This window comes from Ranitomeya variabilis, chromosome 2, assembly GCF_051348905.1.
Source record: "Ranitomeya variabilis isolate aRanVar5 chromosome 2, aRanVar5.hap1, whole genome shotgun sequence".
NCBI classification, from domain to species: domain Eukaryota; kingdom Metazoa; phylum Chordata; class Amphibia; order Anura; family Dendrobatidae; genus Ranitomeya; species Ranitomeya variabilis.
In genome coordinates, this window is record NC_135233.1 from 1,057,042,311 (window position 1) to 1,057,067,653 (window position 25,343).

The window sequence follows — 25,343 nt, forward strand, 5'->3', positions numbered from 1 at the left end:
GACCACTGACTGCTCTCATTTGGGTAGTTAGCCTGTGCCTCTGTGAAAGTTTAACAGGGCACAGAGCTTTGCTTTCTCGGCCGCTCTGTGAAGCTAACAGAGTTGGTTCATACCGCCATATAGTGCCGCCAATTACTTAGCAGCAGGTTCTTTCCTGCACGGTGGATCCCGGGTTGCGAACGCACCAATCCCATCTAATAAATATATTCGGTGCGTTCCGCCAACCCTAACAGCATGTTCAATACTTTTTCCTGTGTAATTTCCCATTATTACACATAATTTATGGACATCTATGGTGTGATTTCTTTGCCTGTGTGAATTGGATGGGTTGTTACCGACATCTGGTGAGAATATCATGTTAATAGCACTTTAGAGATATGTTTACTTAGAAAATTGGTGAAGTGTTCAATACTTATTTCACCGGCTGTAACTTAAAAAAAATCCCATAAAGGTTCACATTGTTAGGATTAACATTATTTCCACCTTTACAACCAGTTTCATGTGCCTTATATATCTAGAATTAACGTTTTGTGTCTACAGCTGCAGAGCTATGATACCTCTATGATTCCAGACTACAATCAAAACCCTGTATGTCGCTTGACCCTGCAGTCATCGCGCCACTACACTCATTTTGATAACTAGTGGGCAGTAGAAGAGCGGCACATGGGATGTTTGGAGCCTTTAAAAGTCTACAGAGAAGCCTATTTTGAATTACCGTAAGTCTATTTGCACAGTTCATACATTTTTTTAGATGCACACAAGCAGTAACTACATACTCCAATCACAGTCATACCCTCAAACCACACAAAACTGATTCACTTTGCAGCTGGGAATTGCTCAGTACAAGCTCCATGTTGCTTCAGCCAAAATGAAGATTCATCTTTCACCTCCCCACAGTCACCAGTAGCTCAACATCCCGAATCCTGAAAACCCAACTTGTCAAGAGGAACCATGTTAAAACTATATTATATTTAGTTGTCAATTGTATTTAGTTGTCAAATTGTATATTATATTTAGTTGTCAATTTATTCAGTCTAAATTATGGAAAGACTTAATTTGCTTGACCTTTGGCTACGACTTTCACTTTCAGGTACAGGTGCTCCATTGACCTCACATCACTACTATCATAGCTAATCATGGTGCAGAGCAAGACAACAACAGAAATTGAAATGGAGGCCTATGCACTCAGTGATGAGTCATGATTTTGTCATGAATTCATTAATAGCCAGAGATTGGTCTGGAGTCTTTGTGGGAAACACCATGAAGAGGAGGCCTCTATGAAAGGAAATCAAACCAACCAGTCCTACTCCAGGGATTATGGTGATTAAGGTGGACCCTTCTAATCTCCATTCCAGGTGCACTAACAGCTTGGTGCTACATTCATATGGTGGTGGGACCAGTGGTACTGCCATTTCTCCAAAGTGTCCTAGAAGCCATGTTTCAACCCAACAACGCCAAACCGCATCTTACCGTGAGCAGTCTGTGTGGCTTAAATGTATATCATGTCCTCTAGCGTCTCCGAACTTGTCTCCTATCAAGACGTCATTGGTCAGCAATAGCACAGGGAGCCGCCAGCAGCAGATCTTGATAATCTACATGTCTAATAGCATTCAGCGTGAAAAAACATTCCTTAGAAACCCACTAATAACCTCATTGATAGCAGCCGAGGCTGTATGTGCGGGGATTTCTGAAAGTGGCGCCCATACTCCATACTAAATAAATCGAAATATTTAGAAACTTTTGCTTTCACTTTTTCATTCTTTGGCAATCTGTCAGCAGGTTTTTGATACCTCATCTGAGAGCAGCATGATGTAGGCAAAGAGAAGGTGAATCCAACAATGCATCACTTAGTTTACTGGGTGCAGCACAATCAGAGCTTTCAGATTTAAAACGAATCAGAGCTGATAAAGCTAGCCCCGCCCACACCACAGCTAACCCCACCCACACCAGGCTCTCTGTGTACAAAGTCCATAGACAGTGAGGTGCTCAGTTGCCAGGCTAGTCCAACAAGGTTAATCTTTCAGTGATAAATCCTTCACAGTTAGTAAACAACAGCACGCACTTTGACAAATGACACATCCCTGAATTCTGTGTTTCAGCCTTTATCTCCTGCCAACTTCAGAAGACATAGTAAAAACCTGCTGACAGATTCCCTTTAACATGTCTCCATCGTGTGATTTCCATTACTCCATGACTGTTCCTTCTCGGTGTTGCAATTTCAACGTTGAAGAGTGCATTTCATGTCTAAATGTAGGACTTTGATTTTTTTCTCAAAATTTCTAATATGAAGTTAATCAACTGACCGACATTAGTTCATGAAATTCTTTGAGTTGTTCCAGCATGCTGCTTCCTTCAATGTGTACTGTATGGTATATGTAATCATGATCTAATCAAGCCAGGGTTATATTTATTGGAGTCGTTTTTTCACCCCTTCTTCTCTTTCTTCTTTGGGGGGGGGGGTGTGTGTGAATGTTTTGCTGTCATGGGACTTAACTCACACTATGTTTACGTGGCCGGAGGTTTCTTAGAGCTTCTTTTTCATTCTTCAATGGAGAATTTACGTTTTGATATTGGATGAATTGGATTGAGTATATTCAGGTATGATCACAATTCTTACGCGTTTTCAGGTCTCCTTTTTTTGAAGACCATATTTCCACGTCCGAGGTGAGAAGGTAGAGTGACCGAGATAGGAAATCCAATCCACTAAAATGAAATAATAGCGGATGACTTCACTAGAACAGTTTTACAGTCTTCCTGGGATAAGTTTTCCTTATCGTAACTTAAACCCATTGTAAATACAGTAACCGCAATGTTTCTTGTGCTCACAACTTCCTTCATAAAGCCTACACAACAAAGCTCTACATTCCTGGAGACAATCTCCTTTTTCTGGTGTCAACTAACAATAAATCTTGGTCATATACTAGATGCATAATGGGCACTGCAGAAAATTTAAGCAATAACAAGTCAGTGGTACATACCGATGCCATAAGATCCATTCCACATGTGACGACTGTATATGACAATTATAAGGTTCCGTTTACCTGATGGTTTTTAGTAACTTTTTTTGAATTCCAAATACATAGAACATCCCATTTGTCTCATAATCTTCCTAAACATTTACCCACTGGAGTAAGGACTGGCATTAAGTAGCAGTAGATCAGTCTTTATGATGCCTTTACAGGGACAGAATGCTTGGATTAGTCCTTTAGTCATTTATTTAGCTATGACCAAACTCCTCAATTTCACTAACTCGGTTTGTTTGTGGGCGGTAGTGGTTGTCTCAAGATCCTGGGCGGGGGTGATACACTTCTGATTGACTGAGAGTTCAGACCAGCAGCATGGCTGTGCTGGTGACCCAAAACGGTGCTAGGGGCAGCCTTGAATCTGCAGCATCGGAGGAGCATAGCGACCAGGTCCAGCAATTTAGTTAGCTTCAGAGCAGTGCGTGCCAGCTCTATAGAAATGAGTTTACAAGTGCTCTTCTCCTTGCCTAGAAGAACGCCCACCGCTCAGCGGAGGACCGTAACCTGGGAAAGACGGAGTAAACACTTAGCCAAGTGTGTGCGTCCTCAGGCTATTCAGGAGTAATATAGTAGCTGTAAATTGAATATCGGCAGATATGTTATGTTTGCCCGGCGTAAAAAAATACCCTTTTTAACCACACTTTCACATTTTCAAAAAACTGATTTCATGCTTCCTAATTGGATAGACTCCTCTTGGAGCTTTGCACTGAGGGATGTCTCCTCATTGGGTTCACAAAGTGAGGTGGATCCACTAAGCCTCTGGTTTCCAGACGTTGGTGCAGCTTCCCGAAATCAGGAGGACTTGGACAAACTGGAAACTCAAGAGCAGATGGACTGATGGAGTGGAAGTCAGCAGGGATGGATTTAAGTTGAAACACAGTGGTACAGATATTGGAGAACATCAAGCAAGGAACACTAGAGTCTCAATCCCAAGACACAGGTGTGTGTGTGTCAATAAGCCTTAAATAGATCTAGGGAGATGATGTCATTGATCCACGCTGGAAAACCTGTAAACCCAAAGTGCAGCACAACAGAGGGCAACAGTCCCAGAAGAAGGGAACGAAGCCCGGGATACCTGGGACAAGTGTGTAACACTCACCCTTGCTCCTTCTCCCATCTCACAGCATTCAGTCTCAATGACCTAGAGGGCTTGGAAGTGGCTTCCCACTTCCATCAAGTCTACTATTGACTGTATTAATTTAGAACATTTTTGGAAAATAATGAGGCTGATGGTCGTCAAACAGGCATTGATCGATGAGAAGTTGGTCTTCAATGAGACGTTAAGTCAGAAAGTGACGAAAACAAATAATGTCCCACAATGTCCAATTTTTCATTTTATTCAAAACGTAGTTTATTAAGGTAGTATTCATACTACATAGATTTTATATTAGATTTCTCTGCTCTGGGAACACTTGACCTAAACAATATCAGAACTGAGCTACTGAGCATGTGCGACAACTGGCACTGGACGTTCTAAGTGGTAATAAAGAGAACACCAGGGGGCGCCATAGCAAGTGTGTAATATGTAGTCACAAGAACAGGTTTTAAATATTATTTCAACTGAAAATGTATTTAGATAATACTTAATAATGGGACAAACCCTGCGGGATAATTAGCATTAAGTAAAACTCTGAAGGAAAGTATGTGACGATCCACAAAAGTTAATTTAATTTGAACTTAATCCCAGTTTTCAATGAAACAACTCCAGCACATTTGCTGATCCAATACAAAGAACATTTTTATTTGAGAAGGAAAAAATTTAAGATTAATCTTTGCTACTTGACCTGAAAATATGGGTCTTTTTTTATTGAGCCAGTGTGGATAGGGTTCTGGATAAGAAAGAATTCTCGATGGAAAAAAGATTCATAGGGGAAAGAAGCCCACAGAGGGTTCGTGTCATCAAACCACCAAAGCTTCTCAGGATTGTCTATTGTGGCAAGATTACTGACTTAGCAGGGAGGTCTGCTTCTATTTCCACCCCAGTGACGCAGAGGAGGTCTGGTTCTTCTTAAAATAGTACGAGAACATTAGTGATGAATGTTATATCACGGAGATTAAGGAAACACTTAGACTTTCTTTCCAATTTACACAGCTCGACGTTACACAAGCAAGGATAGTCTGCTTGCCTATACCCACAATACCTTGAGTGTAGTCTAACCTAGGGTCCACCAGTTTTTCCTGTATTTAGTAGAAATCTTCAATCTATTCTAAACTCTGCTGAACGACTCCCCAGTGTCAATCCCTGCACTGGCTCCCCATTACCCAGAGACTCCAGTTCAAAACCCTAACCACAACATACATGCCATCCACAACCTGTCTCCTCCATACATCTGTGACCTCGTCTCACGGTACTTACCTGCACGCAACCTCCGATCCTCACAAGATCTCCTTCTCTACTCCCCTCTTATCTCCTCTTTCCACAATCACATACAAGATTTCTCGATTTCTCTCACGCATCACCCCTACTCTCTACCACAACATATCAGACTCTCACCTACCATCGAAACCTTAAAAAAGAACCTGAAGACCTACCTCTTCCGACAAGTCTACAAACCTGCAGTAACCACAGATCCACCAAATCGCTGCACGACCAGCTCTACCCTCACCTACTGTATCCTCACCTATCCCTTGTAGATTGTGAGCCCTCATGGGCAGGGTCCTCTCTCCTCCTGTACCAGTTATGACTCGAATTGTTTAAGATTATTGTACTTGTTTTTATTATGTATACCCCTCCTCACATGTAAAGTTCCATGGAATAAATGACACTATAATAATAAATAATAATGGTGTCTGGCCATAAAAATAGGTGTATTATTGGGGTATTCCAAAGGCCATACTCTATGGTTGAGAAGGTCTGACTTGTGGGGCCCTAAAAACAGGCTGTAGCATTGATTTAGCCTTTCACTTGTATTCCCTACACAGCGGTGTTCCTGGTCATCGGGCTGTGGTGGAGTTTACATGAAAGAAGTTGTGTTGCAGTTCCCCTGCACAGTGAGCGGCCACAAAAGATTAATAAGCGTTCATACGTGTATTGACAACCTGAGTCTTTTGTGGTCTTCTGTACCCCTCTCATACACATACACTGTGGACGATGCAAAAAGTGCATGGGTTCTGATTGAGAAGAGAAGAGTAGACTTACATCCCATGAGAGCAAAAAGAATCGGCATGTTGAAATCCAGCTGACCGATCCTTTTCTCCCCCAACGTAAGATATCAGGAGACTTGCATGCACATTAGATGGCCGGCTGGGCCACCAATGTCAGTATATTTGGCCCATGTTATTCTTATATCTATGGGCAGTTTACAGTACATGCTCCCCCCACCCAGCAGAAAAAACTCCAAACATTTCTCTAAAGGTTATCATATTTTTTCATGGATTTGGCGTTCTTGTAGGGAACAGAGACAAGCAGTGGAAACTTTTTGGAGCCGTCTTAGTGACATCTTAGCAAAAAACGAAATATTAAAAATACTGTGTAAACACGAAGTAAATATTACCTAGTAAACAGCTGCTAAACAAACACGTAATATTTCGGGACTACACTCTAAAGCAGCGACTCTCAATATTTCTCTCACTAACCAGGCAGGCATCCTATTTGGCCCTATCAGTAGGGCCTACGACGTAGTTTCTTTGCCATTGGAAAAAATTACCATTGTTGGCTTCAAATTAAATATGATATATTAATATGTAATAAATGAATTAAATGCATAGGTTGTTGTATACTTATGTTGAATTAATACAGGCCACTTCAGACATTCTAATAATAAAAACATATCAATCTATAGCCCCTTTGCCATCCTTCTACATATTACTATTTATTATACATGAACCATTGCTGAAGTCGAGGAGTAATGTTGGATATATGGCTTACCAACTGCACAGCCCTGCCTATTAGACTAATTGTTAGGCCGCCATAGCAATACATTGTTACCCCATGATAGGGTTGCAAGGGGATACGATCGGGAGCCCACTACTGCTGTTGTGAACTGCTTAGATGCTTTGGTCAGTATTGATTGAAGCATACAAGGGGTTTAAACAGCCAGGATTGGAGTAATGTCTGATCCTGACAACCCAGGCTATGTATTAAAGAAGTTGTCCACTACTTCGCCAACTTCTTGTCATACCCCTCCCTTGGCCCCCATAAAATAATAAAGCCTTACAGCCCAACACCATGCAGGGTGATGGGCATTTGCCAGAGAAGACCAAGATTGGCAGATTCGATATTGGGCGCCCTGTGCTCTTCACGGATAAGAGCAGGTTTACACTGAAAACATGTGACAGACGTGACAGAGTCTGGAGATGCTATGGAGAATGTTCTGATACCTGCAACATCCCCCAGCATGACCGGTTTGGCAGTGAGTCAGTAATGGTGTGGGGAGGCATTTCTTTGGAGGGCTGCACAGCTCTCCATGTGCTAGCCATAGGTACTGGGACGAGCTCCTCAGACCCATTGTGAGACCATATGCAGGAGCACTGTGCTCTGGGTTCCTTTTAATGCATGACAATGCTAGGGCTCATGTGGCTGAAATATGTCAGCAGTTCATGAATGATGAAGGCATTGATGCTATGGACTGGCCTGCCGATTTCCCAGACCTGAATTCAATCGAGCACATCTGAGATGTCACGCTCCAGGACCCACTGTGCCACAGTCCGGACTTACCGTTGAGGGGCCAGGTGCCACTCCAGTGCGACATCCGCCCGTAGCTGCTGACCCCAAAGGGCAGAGATGCTACTTGTGCTTCTCAGACAGAGCAAGGTGGCCACTTGGGGAAAGTTCAGACAGGATGGCCTCTCGTGACAAGTACACACAGAACAGCCTATTAGGAAAAGTTCACACAGGATGGCCATGTTTTCCCTGTGCAGACAGGGCGGTCACAGGGATCAGTTTACACTTCTGGCATGGGTATTTAGCACCCAGGGTGGCAGACAGGTAACGCCAATATGGTCACGGGGTACGGACACCGCCGAATCGGTCACAGGAAACAAGGGCTAACTATGGCGGACTAGCAGAAACTAGGGAAACTATCAGACTAGGAAAGGGGACCTGGCAACATACAGTTACCACCAACCACCTAACAGAACTATAGGGGTTGCTCATTCCCCTGCCAGTAGGGAAGGGTGCCTTTTATACAAAGATGCCTCCCAGCTATTGGCTGGGAGACACCTTGGAGATTAATGCACATTTTGAAAAATGCTTCCCAGAACCTGCCGGGAGCTTTTACCATGTGCACGCAACTCCTTTAAGAACAAGGGAGCACGCGCACCTGTGCCCTAGGCACGCCGCCGAGACACAGTGTGGTGTGCACAGAGGAGGAAGGAAGTTGGGACAGAAGCACGCCAGGGATCACTCCACTGGCCCTGGTGGTGACTAAGCTGGAGTCCCCATATGGTCACTGAACGGGACACTATGCATGACGCTACATGAGACATCATGTCTCGTTCCATCCACTAACACCACATTGCATCACACACTGTCCAGGGGTTGACTGATGCTTTAATCCAGGCCTGGGAGGAGATCCCCCAGAAGAACATCCGCCGCCTCATTAGGACCATGCCCAGGTGTTGTAGGGATGTCATACAGGCACGTGGAGGCCACACACACTACTGAGCATCATTTCCTTATCTTGAGGCATTTCCACTGAAGATGGATCAGCCTGCAATTTGATATTTCACTTTGGTTTTGAGTTTACATATTCAGACCTCCATGGGATATTAACTTTGATTTATATTGATCATTTTTATGTTTTACTGTTTTCAATGCATTCCATGTAATGAATAAAGATTGGAAACTGGAATATTTAATTCAGTGATATCTAGGATACGGTATTTTAATGTTCCCTTTATTTTTTTGACCATTGTATAAGTGTCTACTGAGTTTATAGTAATGGAATCATCTCACCCGATTTCCTCTTGGACCAAAATATCAAATAAATGACCTATTGTGCCCTGTAGGAGCTATTATAGCCCAGAAGACCCCAAATGCTGCCACCCTTACAAGGGCAGTCCACAGCTGACCCAAAGGAAAGCTTGCTCTATATGTCCTAATTGGCTTCCGGACGCATTTCCTCCTATGTGGATTCATCAGGGGAATATTCTGGTAGACCCTGGTCTTTCTTAGTCACCCAAAATTGAAGTGTAGGGAAAGGCTTATTTCATATATAGCTCAATTTTGGGTGCTGGAGGCAGACCCATTGTCCCAAGGCAATATGGTTCTGGTATACTCCACATAGCAGGAAACGTGTTGACAAGTCAGTAAGGACATATAGGGGAAGCTTTCCTTAGGGTCAGCTGTGGACTGCCCTTGCATGGGCGGAAGCATTTGTGGTCTTCAGTGTTTTAGTAGCTCCTATATGGCATAACAGGGCATTTACTGATACGGATTGGTGAGTTGTTTCATAATTGTTAGCTAGGTACACGCCACCTTTGTTTTTCTAAAAAGCAAAAAAATAAAAAAAGGAAAAAATAATAATGTTCAAAAAGTATAAAAAAATTATTTGGGTCATAAATGCTATCATTTATCAAAAAAACTCTCACTAGTAAGGCTAAAACAGGTTTTATAAATTAGAAATTGGATATGTTTTGGAGACTACGAAGGTCCCAAACGAGAAAACAGGTCAGAAAAGTGCGATTCTTCTCTCTTTACGAAAAATACAGCAGTCTATATAGCTGGCGCCAGATCGAATTCTGATCAAAAACAACGAAAATAACGTTTTCTTCCGCGCTGAAAATATAACAATATTCTTGCCACGGCTTACCAGCTATGTCAATATTTGCAGCACTTACATTAGCTGTGTATCTTGTACATCCTGTGCGAGGATTGCCCAGCGTTGTGTCATTTCTTTTTTTATTATTTTATTTTTTTTTGACAAGCTGTTTTGGCTCGTGGCTTTTAGAAAGTATTTGCCGAACGGAATTCAGGAGGTTTGTCTGAAGAAAAAGGATTTGGCCCCGGTCCCTATACCTCAGCTCGTCACTAGAAACGGATAATAAACAAACCACAGGAAGAGAGGAAAGGTCATCTACTAACACTCATAGACCTCTTGCAGAGACCAAACGTTCTTTAATAGTCTTAGAAATATGTCTTGTTAAAATTGCTAAAGTTGACTTGGAAAAAAAAAAAAAGTACAGTTTCGGAGTTGGTACAGAGGAACGATTCAGGGACTCATTTAATGACAGCGGGATGGATGCAGAGCAAAAAAAAAAAAGTTTTGGACAGAGAATAAATACGGATGAAAATGACTTGGAAGGAGGCAAGTTTTTTTTTAGGAGAACATTTCACAGGTGTCAGTGACTCACGTGGTGGTACAGGCCAGGACACGGTGTTTTTTTTTTCCCTCCAAACAGGTTATAGACATCTAATTCTGTCACCCATTTTTAGATAACACATCCTGCCCTTATGTGATCTGCCGTCATTTCCGGCTGACACCTGAGAGATGGAATATGGATTTTCTCGCTTTTTTTTTCTCTTCTGGTTAACCATCTTCTCCTGGAAATAGCCTCCGGAGCCATTTCCACCTCCTGTGGCTTTTGAAAGTAAATGTTTATTCCTTTGCAATCTAATAAGATCTTTTTGTGGGCAACAGAGATAAATGAGCAGAGGAGAAAAAAAAAAGATGGATTTTAGTTCAAGCAAAAATAAATAAATAAATGGATTTTAGGCTGAGCTTAGTTCATCGTGTGCCTCACGTCCATGTGTAATTTGTTGTTGACATTCATATGACATCACAATTAAAAATAAATTAAAGGTCCAATTTAGTTTCCTATGTAATCTTTGCAATAGTTCCAATAAATAAGATGCTATAGGGATGGAGTCAGTATATCATTATTTTATTTTTTGAGCACCAATTTAAAACAAAACAGACTTGTGAATACTGCTTTTATTTTTCGGACTATGTTTCATTGCAGACTTTATTAGGAAAATTTGAATTTCAAGAGAATGTGTCACCATGTTTTTGCCCTGATTCCAGTGATGTGTTACTTACTGGGCTTCTTGCTGCAGTTTTGATACAATCCATATTTTATCATCTGTTGAAATAGCAGTTCTCTGAATGCTGAGCTCGGAATGACCCAGCCCACATCACTGATTGGCAGCTTTCTGGCGGCGGTCATAGCAATCCGGCAGTGACAACCATAGAGGTCTGCTGGAGATCTCTGGTTGTCATGCCAACCCATTGGTAACCCACGATCATGTGACGGGGTCACTGATGGGTGGGGTTTTCGGGGCACTTGCCGGAATCAAGAGTTAAATTGACAACGGCATTTCATGGGTTAAAATCCGTGGGTGGATCGTGATTCCACCCACGGCTGTTGTGGGCACATGTCAGTTGTATAGATCAGCTGACATGTGCCCAGAAAGATGCGGGCTGAGAGCCGATGCCCCCACCAAACAGGGGAGTCCGACACCGGCTTACATTTACGCCCGATGTCAGAAAGGGGTTAATAGGGAGAAATGCAAGATTCTACATCTGGGCAAGAAAAACGAACATTACATCTACAGAATGGGAGGAATAGAACTAAGCAACAGCACATGTGAAAAAGACTTGGGTATACTAATAGATCACAGACTGCACATGAGTCAACAGTGTGATGCAGCAGTGAAAAAAGGCAAATACAATTCTGGGATATATTAACAGAAGCATACAGTCTAGATCACGTGAAGTCATTATTGCCCTCTACTCCTCTTTGGTCAGACCTCATCTGGAATACTGTGTCCAGTACTGGGCACCACATTTTAAAAAAAGACATTGAAAAACTGGAGAAAGTTCAGAGAAGAGCTACCAGGATGGTGAGTGTACTGCAAAGTATGTCCTATGAGGAACAGTTAAAGGATCCGGGAATGTTTAGCTTGCAAAAAAGAAGACTAAGAGGAGACATAATATCTGTCTACAAATATCTGAAGGGATGTCACAGTACAGTGTAGAAGGATCATCATTAATCTCATTAGCACATGGAAGCACGAGAAGCAATGGGATGAAACTGAAAGGGAGAAGATATAGATTAGATATTAGAAAAAACATTTTGACAGTGAAGGTGATCAATGAGTAGAACAGGCTGCCACGAGAGGTGGTGAGTTCTCCTTCAATGGAAGTCTATAAACAGAGGCTGGACAGTCATATGTCTGAGATGATTTAGTGAATCCTGCATTGAGCAGGGGGTTGGACATGATGACCCTGGGGGTCTCTTCCAGCTCTATTATTCTAGATTCTATGATTCTATACTGCCAAAATTACATTCACAATGTGAAAGATAAATGATAGAGATTAAGGAGTAGCATAAATAGCCATCACTCACCCTGATTGTTATAACAGTATGTTAACCATATGATGCAACACTATAAGGCAATTCAATCCTTCCAGTGGGATCATTTCATTGTCATACACGATATTAATGATGATATTAATGATGATAGCGCAGCTACCATTCTAACGGTTGATGAATTGGTTTACCATAAAGATGCCAACCTCTTACTGCATCACTGAGTATTACAATAGACATGCAGTGTTTGCCAGCACGAGTAAGCTGACTGATCAGATGGCAAACTACACGGAGACAGAGAATGCTGGGTGCAGCTAGTTACTGTGAGAAGCATCACTAGTATGGCTCGTGCTGCACAGGGATGATCGCTGCTTCGTGCACATGACAACAGTGGCAATGTGTGTCTATCCCTCTATTGTGCTGTCCCTAGGTTGATTGTCAGAACTTAGTCCACCGCGCGTTACCAGATTATCGGTTTCTTCTAAGGGGTAATTCCACGATCAGCCTCAGTCATAGGAGTATGAGAAACTATCATCAAACTCAGTAAGTTAAAGCATAAGAATTAGCCTTTTTAATGTATAGGGTGAAAACTGGAAGGGGTAACAAAAAACATTATTTTCTTTAAAGGGAAAAGTCTTAAAATAAATAAAAAAAAGCTCAGAAGGAAAGAATCGTCTGTACTATATCGAGGATTTCTCCTATGTGGTGTAGTATATAGAGGATCTGTCAGCTCTCCTGTGTGGTGTAGTATATAGAGGATCTGTCAGCTCTCCTGTGTGGTGCAGTATATAGAGGATCTGTCAGCTCTCCTGTGTGGTGTAGTATATAGAGGATCTGTCAGCTCTCCTGTGTGGTGTAGTATATAGAGGATCTGTCAGCTCTCCTGTGTGGTGTAGTATATAGAGGATCTGTCAGCTCTCCTGTGTGGTGTATCATATAGAGGATCTGTCAGCTTTCCTGTGTGGTGTATCATATAGAGGATCTGTCAGCTTTCCTGTGTGGTGTAGTATATAGAGGATCTGTCAGCTCTCCTGTGTGGTGTAGTGTATAGAGGATCTGTCAGCTCTCCTGTGTGGTGTAGTGTATAGAGGATCTGTCAGCTCTCCTGTGTGGTGTAGTGTATAGAGGATCTGTCAGCTCTCCTGTGTGGTGCAGTATATAGAGGATCTGTCAGCTCTCCTGTGTGGTGTAGTATATAGAGGATCTGTCAGCTCTCCTGTGTGGTGTAGTATATAGAGGATCTGTCAGCTCTCCTGTGTGGTGTAGTATATAGAGGATCTGTCAGCTCTCCTGTGTGATGTAGTATATAGATGATCTGTCAGCTCTCCTGTGTGGTGTAGTGTATAGAGGATCTGTCAGCTCTCCTGTGTGGTGTATTATATAGAGGATCTGTCAGCTCTCCCGTGTGGTGTAGTATATAGAGGATCTGTCAGCTCTCCTGTGTGGTGTAGTATATAGAGGATCTGTCAGCTCTCCTGTGTGGTGTAGTATATAGAGGATCTGTCAGCTCTCCTGTGTGGTGTAGTATATAGAGGATCTGTCAGCTCTCCTGTGTGGTGTAGTATATAGAGGATCTGTCAGCTCTCCTGTGTGGTGTAGTATATAGAGGATCTGTCAGCTCTCCTGTGTGGTGCAGTATATAGAGGATCTGTCAGCTCTCCTGTGTGGTGTAGTATATAGAGGATCTGTCAGCTCTCCTGTGTGGTGTAGTATATAGAGGATCTGTCAGCTCTCCTGTGTTGTGTAGTATATAGAGGATCTGTCAGCTCTCCTGTGTGGTGTATCATATAGAGGATCTGTCAGCTTTCCTGTGTGGTGTATCATATAGAGGATCTGTCAGCTTTCCTGTGTGGTGTAGTATATAGAGGATCTGTCAGCTCTCCTGTGTGGTGTAGTGTATAGAGGATCTGTCAGCTCTCCTGTGTGGTGTAGTGTATAGAGGATCTGTCAGCTCTCCTGTGTGGTGTAGTGTATAGAGGATATGTCAGCTCTCCTGTGTGGTGCAGTATATAGAGGATCTGTCAGCTCTCCTGTGTGGTGTAGTATATAGAGGATCTGTCAGCTCTCCTGTGTGGTGTAGTATATAGAGGATCTGTCAGCTCTCCTGTGTGGTGTAGTATATAGAGGATCTGTCAGCTCTCCTGTGTGATGTAGTATATAGATGATCTGTCAGCTCTCCTGTGTGGTGTAGTGTATAGAGGATCTGTCAGCTCTCCTGTGTGGTGTATTATATAGAGGATCTGTCAGCTCTCCTGTGTGGTGTAGTATATAGAGGATCTGTCAGCTCTCCTGTGTGGTGTAGTATATAGAGGATCTGTCAGCTCTCCTGTGTGGTGTAGTATATAGAGGATCTGTCAGCTCTCCTGTGTGGTGTAGTATATAGAGGATCTGTCAGCTCTCCTGTGTGGTGTAGTATATAGAGGATCTGTCAGCTCTCCTGTGTGGTGTAGTATATAGAGGATCTGTCAGCTCTCCTGTGTGGTGTAGTATATAGAGGATCTGTCGGCTCTCCTGTGTGGTGTAGTATATAGAGGATCTGTCAGCTCTCCTGTGTGGTGTATTATATAGAGGATCTGTCAGCTCTCCTGTGTGGTGTAGTATATAGAGGATCTGTCAGCTCTCCCGTGTGGTGTAGTATATAGAGGATCTGTCAGCTCTCCCGTGTGGTGTAGTATATAGTGGATCTGTCAGCTCTCCTGTGTGGTGTAGTATATAGAGGATCTGTCAGCTCTCCTGTGTGGTGTAGTATATAGAGGATCTGTCAGCTGTCCTGTGTGGTGTAGTATATAGAGGATCTGTCAGCTCTCCTGTGTGGTGTAGTATATAGAGGATCTGTCAGCTCTCCTGTGTGGTGTAGTATATAGAGGATCTGTCAGCTCTCCTGTGTGGTGTAGTATATAGAGGATCTGTCAGCTCTCCTGTGTGGTGTAGTATATAGAGGATCTGTCAGCTCTCCTGTGTGGTGTAGTATATAGAGGATCTGTCAGCTCTCCTGTGTGGTGTAGTATATAGAGGATCTCTCAGCTCTCCTGTGTGGTGTAGTATATAGAGCATCCGTCAGCTCTCCTGTGTGGTGTAGTATATAGTGGATCTGTCAGCTCTCCTGTGTGGTGTGGTATATAGAGGATCTGTCAGCTCTCCTGTGTGGTGTAGTATATAGAGGATCTGTCAGCTCTCCTGTGTGGTGTAGTATATAGAGGATCTGTCAGCTCTCCTGTGTGGTGTAGTATATAGAGGATCTGTCGGCTCTCCTATGTGGTGTAGTATATAGAGGATCTGTCAGCTCTCCTGTGTGGTGTATTATATAGAGGATCTGTCAGCTCTCCAGTGTGGTGTAGTATATAGAGGATCTGTCAGCTCTCCCGTGTGGTGTAGTATATAGAGGATCTGTCAGCTCTCCCGTGTGGTGTAGTATATAGTGGATCTGTCAGCTCTCCTGTGTGGTGTAGTATATAGAGGATCTGTCAGCTCTCCTGTGTGGTGTAGTATATAGAGGATCTGTCAGCTGTCCTGTGTGGTGTAGTATATAGAGGATCTGTCAGCTCTCCTGTGTGGTGTAGTATATAGAGGATCTGTCAGCTCTCCTGTGTGGTGTAGTATATAGAGGATCTGTCAGCTCTCCTGTGTGGTGTAGTATATAGAGGATCTGTCAGCTCTCCTGTGTGGTGTAGTATATAGAGGATCTGTCAGCTCTCCTGTGTGGTGTAGTATATAGAGGATCTGTCAGCTCTCCTGTGTGGTGTAGTATATAGTGGATCTGTCAGCTCTCCTGTGTGGTGTAGTATATAGAGGATCTGTCAGCTCTCCTGTGTGGTGTAGTATATAGAGGATCTCTCAGCTCTCCTGTGTGGTGTAGTATATAGAGCATCCGTCAGCTCTCCTGTGTGGTGTAGTATATAGTGGATCTGTCAGCTCTCCTGTGTGGTGTGGTATATAGAGGATCTGTCAGCTCTCCTGTGTGGTGTAGTATATAGAGGATCTGTTAGCTCTCCTGTGTGGTGTAGTATATAGAGGATCTGTCAGCTCTCCTGTGTGGTGTAGTATATAGAGGATCTGTCAGCTCTCCTGTGTTGTGTAGTATATAGAGGATCTGTCAGCTCTCCTGTGTGGTGTAGTATATAGAGAGGATCTGTCAGCTCTCCTGTGTGGTGCAGTATATAGAGGATCTGTCAGCTCTCCTGTGTGGTGTAGTATATAGAGGATCTGTCAACTCTCCTGTGTGGTGTAATATATAGAGGATCTGTCAGCTCTCCTGTGTTGTGTAGTATATAGAGGATCTGTCAGCTCTCCTATGTGGTGTAGTATATAGAGAGGATCTGTCAGCTCTCCTGTGTGGTGCAGTATATAGAGGATCTGTCAGCTCTCCTGTGTGGTGTAGTATATAGAGAGGATCTGTCAGCTCTCCTGTGTGGTGCAGTATATAGAGGATCTGTCAGCTCTCCTGTGTGGTGTAGTATATAGAGGATCTGTCAGCTCTCCTGTGTGGTGTAGTATATAGAGGATCTGTCAGCTCTCCTGTATGGTGTAGTATATAGAGGATCTGTCAGCTCTCCTGTGTGGTGCAGTATATAGAGGATCTGTCAGCTCTCCTGTGTGGTGTAGTATATAGAGGATCTGTCAGCTCTCCTGTGTGGTGTAGTATATAGAGGATCTGTCGGCTCTCCTGTGTGGTGTAGTATATAGAGAGGATCTGTCAGCTCTCCTGTGTGGTGTAGTATATAGAGGATCTGTCAACTCTCCTGTGTGGTGTAATATATAGAGGATCTGTCAGCTCTCCTGTGTTGTGTAGTATATAGAGGATCTGTCAGCTCTCCTATGTGGTGTAGTATATAGAGAGGATCTGTCAGCTCTCCTGTGTGGTGCAGTATATAGAGGATCTGTCAGCTCTCCCGTGTGGTGTAGTATATAGAGGATCTGTCGGCTCTCCTGTGTGGTGTAGTATATAGAGAGGATCTGTCAGCTCTCCTGTGTGGTGCAGTATATAGAGGATCTGTCAGCTCTCCTGTGTGGTGTAGTATATAGAGGATCTGTCAGCTCTCCTGTGTGGTGTAGTATATAGAGGATCTGTCAGCTCTCCTGTATGGTGTAGTATATAGAGGATCTGTCAGCTCTCCTGTGTGGTGCAGTATATAGAGGATCTGTCAGCTCTCCTGTGTGGTGTAGTATATAGAGGATCTGTCAGCTCTCCTGTGTGGTGTAGTATATAGAGGATCTGTCGGCTCTCCTGTGTGGTGTAGTATATAGAGAGGATCTGTCAGCTCTCCTGTGTGGTGTATTATATAGAGGATCTGTCAGCTCTCCTGTGTGGTGTAGTATATATAGGATCTGTCAGCTCTCCCGTGTGGTGTAGTATATAGAGGATCTGTCAGCTCTCCCGTGTGGTGTAGTATATAGTGGATCTGTCAGCTCTCCTGTGTGGTGTAGTATATAGAGGATCTGTCAGCTCTCCTGTGTGGTGTAGTATATAGAGGATCTGTCAGCTGTCCTGTGTGGTGTAGTATATAGAGGATCTGTCAGCTCTCCTGTGTGGTGTAGTATATAGAGGATCTGTCAGCTCTCCTGTGTGGTGTAGTATATAGAGGATCTGTCAGCTCTCCTGTGTGGTGTAGTATATAGAGGATCTGTCAGCTCTCCTGTGTGGTGTAGTATATAGAGGATCTGTCAGCTCTCCTGTGTGGTGTAGTATATAGAGGATCTGTCAGCTCTCCTGTGTGGTGTAGTATATAGTGGATCTGTCAGCTCTCCTGTGTGGTGTAGTATATAGAGGATCTCTCAGCTCTCCTGTGTGGTGTAGTATATAGAGCATCCGTCAGCTCTCCTGTGTGGTGTAGTATATAGTGGATCTGTCAGCTCTCCTGTGTGGTGTGGTATATAGAGGATCTGTCAGCTCTCCTGTGTGGTGTAGTATATAGAGGATCTGTCAGCTCTCCTGTGTGGTGTAGTATATAGAGGATCTGTCAGCTCTCCTGTGTGGTGTAGTATATAGAGGATCTGTCAGCTCTCCTGTGTTGTGTAGTATATAGAGGATCTGTCAGCTCTCCTGTGTGGTTTAGTATATAGAGAGGATCTGTCAGCTCTCCTGTGTGGTGTAGTATATAGAGAGGATCTGTCAGCTCTCCTGTGTGGTGCAGTATATAGAGGATCTGTCAGCTCTCCTGTGTGGTGTAGTATATAGAGGATCTGTCAACTCTCCTGTGTGGTGTAATATATAGAGGATCTGTCAGCTCTCCTGTGTTGTGTAGTATATAGAGGATCTGTCAGCTCTCCTATGTGGTGTAGTATATAGAGAGGATCTGTCAGCTCTCCTGTGTGGTGCAGTATATAGAGGATCTGTCAGCTCTCCTGTGTGGTGTAGTATATAGAGGATCTGTCGGCTCTCCTGTGTGGTGTAGTATATAGAGAGGATCTGTCAGCTCTCCTGTGTGGTGCAGTATATAGAGGATCTGTCAGCTCTCCTGTGTGGTGTAGTATATAGAGGATCTGTCAGCTCTCCTGTGTGGTGTAGTATATAGAGGAGATCTGTCAGCTCTCCTGTGTGGTGTAGTATATAGAGGATCTGTCAGCTCTCCTGTGTGGTGCAGTATATAGAGGATCTGTCAGCTCTCCTGTGTGGTGTAGTATATAGAGGATCTGTCAGCTCTCCTGTGTGGTGTAGTATATAGAGGATCTGTCGGCTCTCCTGTGTGGTGTAGTATATAGAGAGGATCTGTCAGCTCTCCTGTGTGGTGTAGTATATAGAGGATCTGTCAGCTCTCCTGTGTGATGTAGTATATAGAGGATCTGTCAGCTCTCCTGTGTGATGTAGTATATAGAGGATCTGTCAGCTCTCCTGTGTGGTGTAGTATATAGAGGATGTCAGCTCTCCTGTGTGGTATAGTATACCCAAGATCTCGGCTTGTTGACAATATTTTGCTATTGACCTCCTATTTACTTCCAGAGGATAAAATCCTGTCCTGGATATGTGCGGTATTGTCAGTATGCTTTCCTATCTAGACGTCCTGTAGGTATACATTTGGGGTACACATGGGGCACACGTCTGTACAGTTATAGCCGAAAGTGTTGGCATCCATTAAATTGTGCCAGAAAATGAAATATTTTTCCAGAAAATTACACGTTTAATTTCTTTTGTGTGCACTGTAAAAATAGAAAAAAACAGAGAAACAAAGGCAAATTGGACATAATTTCACACAGAGCTCCAAAAATGGGTTGGAGAAAATTGTTGGCACGCTCATCTTAATATTTGGTTGCACACATCAAAAAGCTTCGTACACCTCTCAACTGGAAATTTGGACCACTCTTCTTTTGCAAACTGCCTCAGGTCTCTCATAGTTGAAGGGTGCCTTCTCCCAACAACAATTTTTAGACCTCTCCACAGGTGTGGGATTTAGACCCGGACTCATTGATGGCCACTTCAGAACTCTCCAGTGATTTGTTTTCATCCATTTATGGGTGCTTCAGACTTCTTGATGTGTTGCACACAGGCAAGGCACTCAGTACCAGAGGCAGAAAAACAACCTCAATATATCTTGAAACCTCCACCATATTTGACTGTAGGTACTGTGTTCTTTTCTGTTTTCAGAAAACAGTAGAATGATGTGCTTTACCAAAAAATCTCTATATTCGTCTCATCTGTCCACAAGACTCTTTTCCAGAAGGATTTTGGTTTACTCATGTACATTTTGGCAAACTGCAACCTAGCTTTTTATGTCTCTGTGTCAGCAGTTGGATTCCCTGGGTCTCCTGCCATATAGTTTGTGCTGACAATGATGCAACTTGAGGCTGCACAACAGCTTGATTTTCTTTGAAACTTGATTGGGGCTGCTTACCCACCAACTGGACTATCCTGTGTTGCAACCTTTCATCAATTTTTCTCTGCAGTCCATGTCCAGGGAGATTAGCTACAGTGCAATGGGTTGTAAACTTAATTATGTTGCTCACCATGGACAAAGGAAAATCAGGATATCTTGATATAGACTTGTATCCTTGAGAATATTGATATTTTTCAACAAGTCCTCAGACAGTTCTCTTCTCCTCTTTCTGTTCGCCATGCTTCGTGTGGCACACACAGATGGACAATGCAAAGACTGAGTCACCTTCTCCCCTTTTTTATCTGGTTTCAGGTGTGATATTCATATTATCCACACCTGTTACTTGCCACAGGTGCGTTTGAACAAGCATCACATGATTGAAACAAAGTTGTTTACCTACAATTTTGGAATGGTTCTAACAATTTTGTCTGGCCCATTTTTGGGGTTGTGTGTGAAATTATGTCGAATTTATCTTTTTTCGTGTTGTTCCAATACACACAAAGGAAATAAACGCGTATAACAAAACATGTGTAATTGCATTAATTTTCTGGGGAAAATGATTAAAAATTTAAAGGGTGCCAACACCTTCGGCCATGAATTTATATAATTAATAAGAGTTAATACCACACTTACCGGCACACTCCATTCTAAACAGATTCAGCGAGGCCACCACCGATGTTTCATCCACAGACTTGATCCCATGCAGGGCTAACTTCACCAGGTAGGTCTTCATCACTTCTGGTAAGAAGGAGAGCAGATACAGTGGCATATACACCACGTACCGCAGGTTGCACAACAATGGCGTCATTATCTTGCCCTGTGGAGACTGTGCCATCCGCTCAATTGTTGGAAACAGCAAAATGGACTTCAAAACCTAAAGAAAATAAATTGAGAATGTTGTAAAGGCGACTTCTCCAGTGTTCTCCAACTCACCTACAATACCAACATATGCCGGGCTCATCATGAATGAAATAAGAAAAATATAAGAACATCCCAAAAAGTCAATTCCGACTAGGTCATGGCTTCTTCTCCTCTTTTGGCAGTAGGATCCCACATGGAAGGCATGAACATAGCCGCTTAGCTAACGGAGGATGTGACATCAGCTCTGCAGACAATATCAGACACCGAGAGGAGTGGCGGTGATTCACTGCTGGACCCATGGAGGGTGAGTGAAGCACAGTTGTTTTGTCAAGGGATAGGTGTTTTCCGAAAATGGAAAGCCCTTTTGATAAAGGTAATAGTAATAAAGTAATTCCATTTCTTCTTGTGGAGACTGAATCTGACGGACTCTCAGTTGACTTTTTTTGCAGCCAGCCATAGACCGTGCAACACGGAGGCAATAGAAGGCAAGCCGTGCAACATTTTTAATGAAACTCAATTGCAAAAAATATATATTTTTTAACCTAAGACACATGTATTTATGGGAAAAAATGACCCTAAAGGTGAAAAATATAATATTAGGTACAGTAGATAAACAGATTGATAAAAAGTGAAATTGACTTAATTGATATACTCATCGAAAAGATCGATGAATAGATATGAGAAATAAAGAATGAAAGAAAGGGAAAAAAGAAGGAACGAAAGAAAGAAAGAAAGAAAGAAAGAAAGAAAGAAAGAAAGAAAGAAAGAAAGAAAGAAAAAGAAAGAAAGAAAGAAAGAAAGAAAGAAAGAAAGAAAGAAAGAAAGAAAGAAAGAAAGAAAGAAAGAAAGAAAGAAAGAAAAAAAGATAAAGAAAGGTACATGATAGAAAAACAGATAGATAAGATAATGCACCACTAGGGGGCAGAGTGAAGATGAGATTCCCACAGTCCACCAGACACTGGCACAGAGCGTCCTGTCCGTAAATTAGCAGATATTCTGTGTGGAGTCTGATTTTACAGTGAAATCCAACCCTTGTCAGGCTATGTTCACATTTCCGTGAAATAGGAGATTAATGGGAGATTAACATAAGCAATAATGTAAAAAATTTTAATTGATTGAATAAATCATGCGAATGGAAGCAGAGGGGTCCCCCGTTATCGTGGGGTCTGTCTGGGGTCCTTTATCTGTCAGTTTTTGGAACAGAAGAAAAAGTTGCGCACAATTACAGAGCGAGAATCTAACCCACGTGCAGCACTGATGAACGGGGTGGGAGGGTGTACTTTCTTTGCATACTTACTGCTGTTGGCAGTAAATCATTAAACCTCGCCCCCAATCCCATCCAGGAAAGCCTCCATACTGGACCACCCACTTTGGGAGGGGTTTCCAAACATTTTCTGCCGATTCATCAATTGCGTATTTTAAAAAAGTGGCTCCATATTTGTACAAATGTGGAGGGAATTTTCAGGGATGTCTGAAATTTTTGTGAACATTTTTATGAGATTTTTTTTCAGCAGGATACGTGATTTTTTGGCCAAAAAAAAAAAAAATCGCAGAAAAGGTCACAGTGAAAATGAACTCCAGTCTACAAGCACCATGTTATAAAGCAGGAGCAGCGGAGTAGATTGATATATAGTTCTGTGAGAAAAGATCCAGTATATCCTGTGTTTTAATCATTTAATCCTCTGCTCTTTCTGGGATTTTCGGTCCAGTGGTCCAGTCCTATCTTCTGCTTTACAACATGGTGGTGCCTGCAGATTGGACTGCAAATTCCATTTAAAGGGAATCTGTCACTAGGATTTTGCTGCCTCATCTGACAGCAGCATAATGTAGGAAAAGAGACCCTGATTACAATGATGTATCACTTAGTTTAATGGGTGCAGCCGTTGTGACACAATCAGAGTTCTTAGATGTAGTATGAAGCATAGCGCCCACAGCACAGCTTTCTATGTACGGTATATTATCTATTGACAGTGAGCTGCTTATCAGAGGGGGCGCGGTCAGACCAGGGCTCACAGGAGTGGTTGTCCAGGCAGTGATAATCTCCTGGTGATAACTCACTCATTGTAAAGAAACAACAGCACACAGCCTAATAAATGTCATGTCTCTGAATTCTGTTTCTCAGCCTCTACCTCATGCTGACCTCAGATTCCCATTCACGATGTTTAATGTATATTTACGTCAAAGTTCATATCCATGCCTTTGATGTGGTCCTGTGGCCAGATTTCATAGGAGATCATGATCGGATGATCAAAGCTTCAAGTCTCCTAAGGGGACTATTGTTGTCAGTAAAAAGTGTGACAAAAACCCACTTTTTAAAAATCTGAAAAAATAAGAATAACCCCCCCCCCCCACAAAAGTTCAAATCACCCCCTTTGCCCCACTGACAATAAAAAATACATATATTTGGTATCGGTGTCTTCAGAAATGTCAGATCTATCAAAAACTAAAAATAATTAATCAGATGTGTAAACAGTGTAATGAGAAAGAAATCAAAATGCCAGAATTAAAGGCTTTTTTTGACCATTGCAACACTGTAATAAAATGCAATAAGAGGCGACCAAAACATCAAATCTACCCCAAAATGATATAAATAAAAACGTCAGCTCAAGCTGCAAAAAATAAGCCCTCGCCCTGTCTCAGATCCCGAAAAATGAAATTGCTACGGGTCTTGGAATATGGTGACGTAAGCGAAAATTCTTTTTCTTACAAATTTCAGAATCTTTTTTCACCACTTAAATTCCAAAAAAACCTGGGGAATCATATTTCCAGGTCGATTTTACCACGAACATAGTAAATAAATTTAAAAAAAATTTAAATTGAACTCTTTTTGCAATTTCATAGCACTTGGAATTTTTTCCCATTTTCCAGTACATGATATGGTAAAATTAATGGTTTCTTTCAAAAGTACAACTCGGCCCGCAAAAAACAAGCCCTCACATGACCATATTGACGGAAAAATAAAAAGGTTATGGCTCTGGGATGAAGGGGAGGAACAAACAAAAGCGCAAAAATGGAAAATCGCAAGGTCATTAAGGGGTTAAAGACAAAAATTATGTTGGGTTTTTTTTTGCGCAAAATTCATTTGGATTTGGAAAATATTAGACTATCATTATGTGCGGGCTGAGTTCACGGAAAGGATGAGTTCCAGAGAGAATAAACAAGATTTTTTTTATTCACCAACCTGTTTTGCCGTATTTCTTTTAAGGTAAAAAAATGTGGGTTTTCACTCTGAAAAAACGCCAATTTGGCGGCGAAGATCGTTGGTTAATAAAAAAACCTTGTCTATACTCTCCGGAGCTCATCCTTTCCATAAGCGCAGCGCGCACATCTATGCTTTGCCAAACTGTTATTTATACAATGATCTCTACCACCCACGGGGCTGCAACCACAGCACATCAGGCTTCTACAGGTGTTGTTTCCTTACACAACCCTTACAGGTAAGCTCTACCATCACTCTCACCGCTATCTTGCTCTCTTCCACCCACGGGGCTGCAACCACAGCACATCAGGCTTCTACAGGCGTTGTTTCCTTACACAACCCTTACAGGTAAGCTCTACCATCACTCTCACTGCTATCTTGCTCTCTTCCACCCACGGGGCTGCAACCACAGCACATCAGGCTTCTACAGGCGTTGTTTCCTTACACAACCCTTACAGGTAAGCTCTACCATCACTCTCACTGCTATCTTGCTCTCTTCCACCCACGGGGCTGCAACCACAGCACATCAGGCTTCTACAGGCGTTGTTTCCTTACACAACCCTTACCGGTGAGCTCTACCATCACTCTCACCGCTATCTTGCTCTCTTCCACCCACGGGGCTGCAACCACAGCACATCAGGCTTCTACAGGTGTTGTTTCCTTACACAACCCTTACAGGTAAGCTCTACCATCACTCTCACCTCTATTTTGCTCTCTTCCACCCACGGGGCTGCAACCACAGCACATCAGGCTTCTACAGGCGTTGTTTCCTTACACAACCCTTACCGGTGAGCTCTACCATCACTCTCACCGCTATCTTGATCTCTTTCACCCACGCGGCTGCAACCACAGCACATCAGGCTTCTGCAGGTGTTGTTTCCTTACACAATCCTTACAGGTGAGCTCTACCATCACTCTCACCTCTATCTTGCTCTCTTCCACCCACGGGGCTGCAACCACAGCACATCAGGCTTCTACAGGCGTTGTTTCCTTACACAACCCTTACCGGTGAGCTCTACCATCACTCTCACCGCTATCTTGATCTCTTTCACCCACGCGGCTGAAACCACAGCACATCAGGCTTCTGCAGGTGTTGTTTCCTTACACAACCCTTACAGGTGAGCTCTACCATCACTCTCACCTCTATCTTGTTCTCTTTCACCCACGCGGCTGCAACCACAGCACATCAGGCTTCTGCAG

The 25,343-nt window shown here is 42.9% G+C and overlaps 1 protein-coding gene across 3 annotated transcripts in view; it reads right to left on the reverse strand.

Annotated features, from left to right (window-relative positions):
- LDAH (lipid droplet associated hydrolase) overlaps positions 1-25,343 on the reverse strand; it is a 242,756-nt gene that overhangs the window by 34,500 nt on the left and 182,913 nt on the right. For all 3 annotated transcript variants that reach the window (XM_077291490.1, XM_077291489.1, XM_077291488.1), the window contains exon 5: positions 20,717-20,957. In XM_077291490.1, the coding sequence (XP_077147605.1) occupies positions 20,717-20,957 (241 nt within the window). The remainder of the gene's footprint in view (positions 1-20,716; positions 20,958-25,343) is intronic.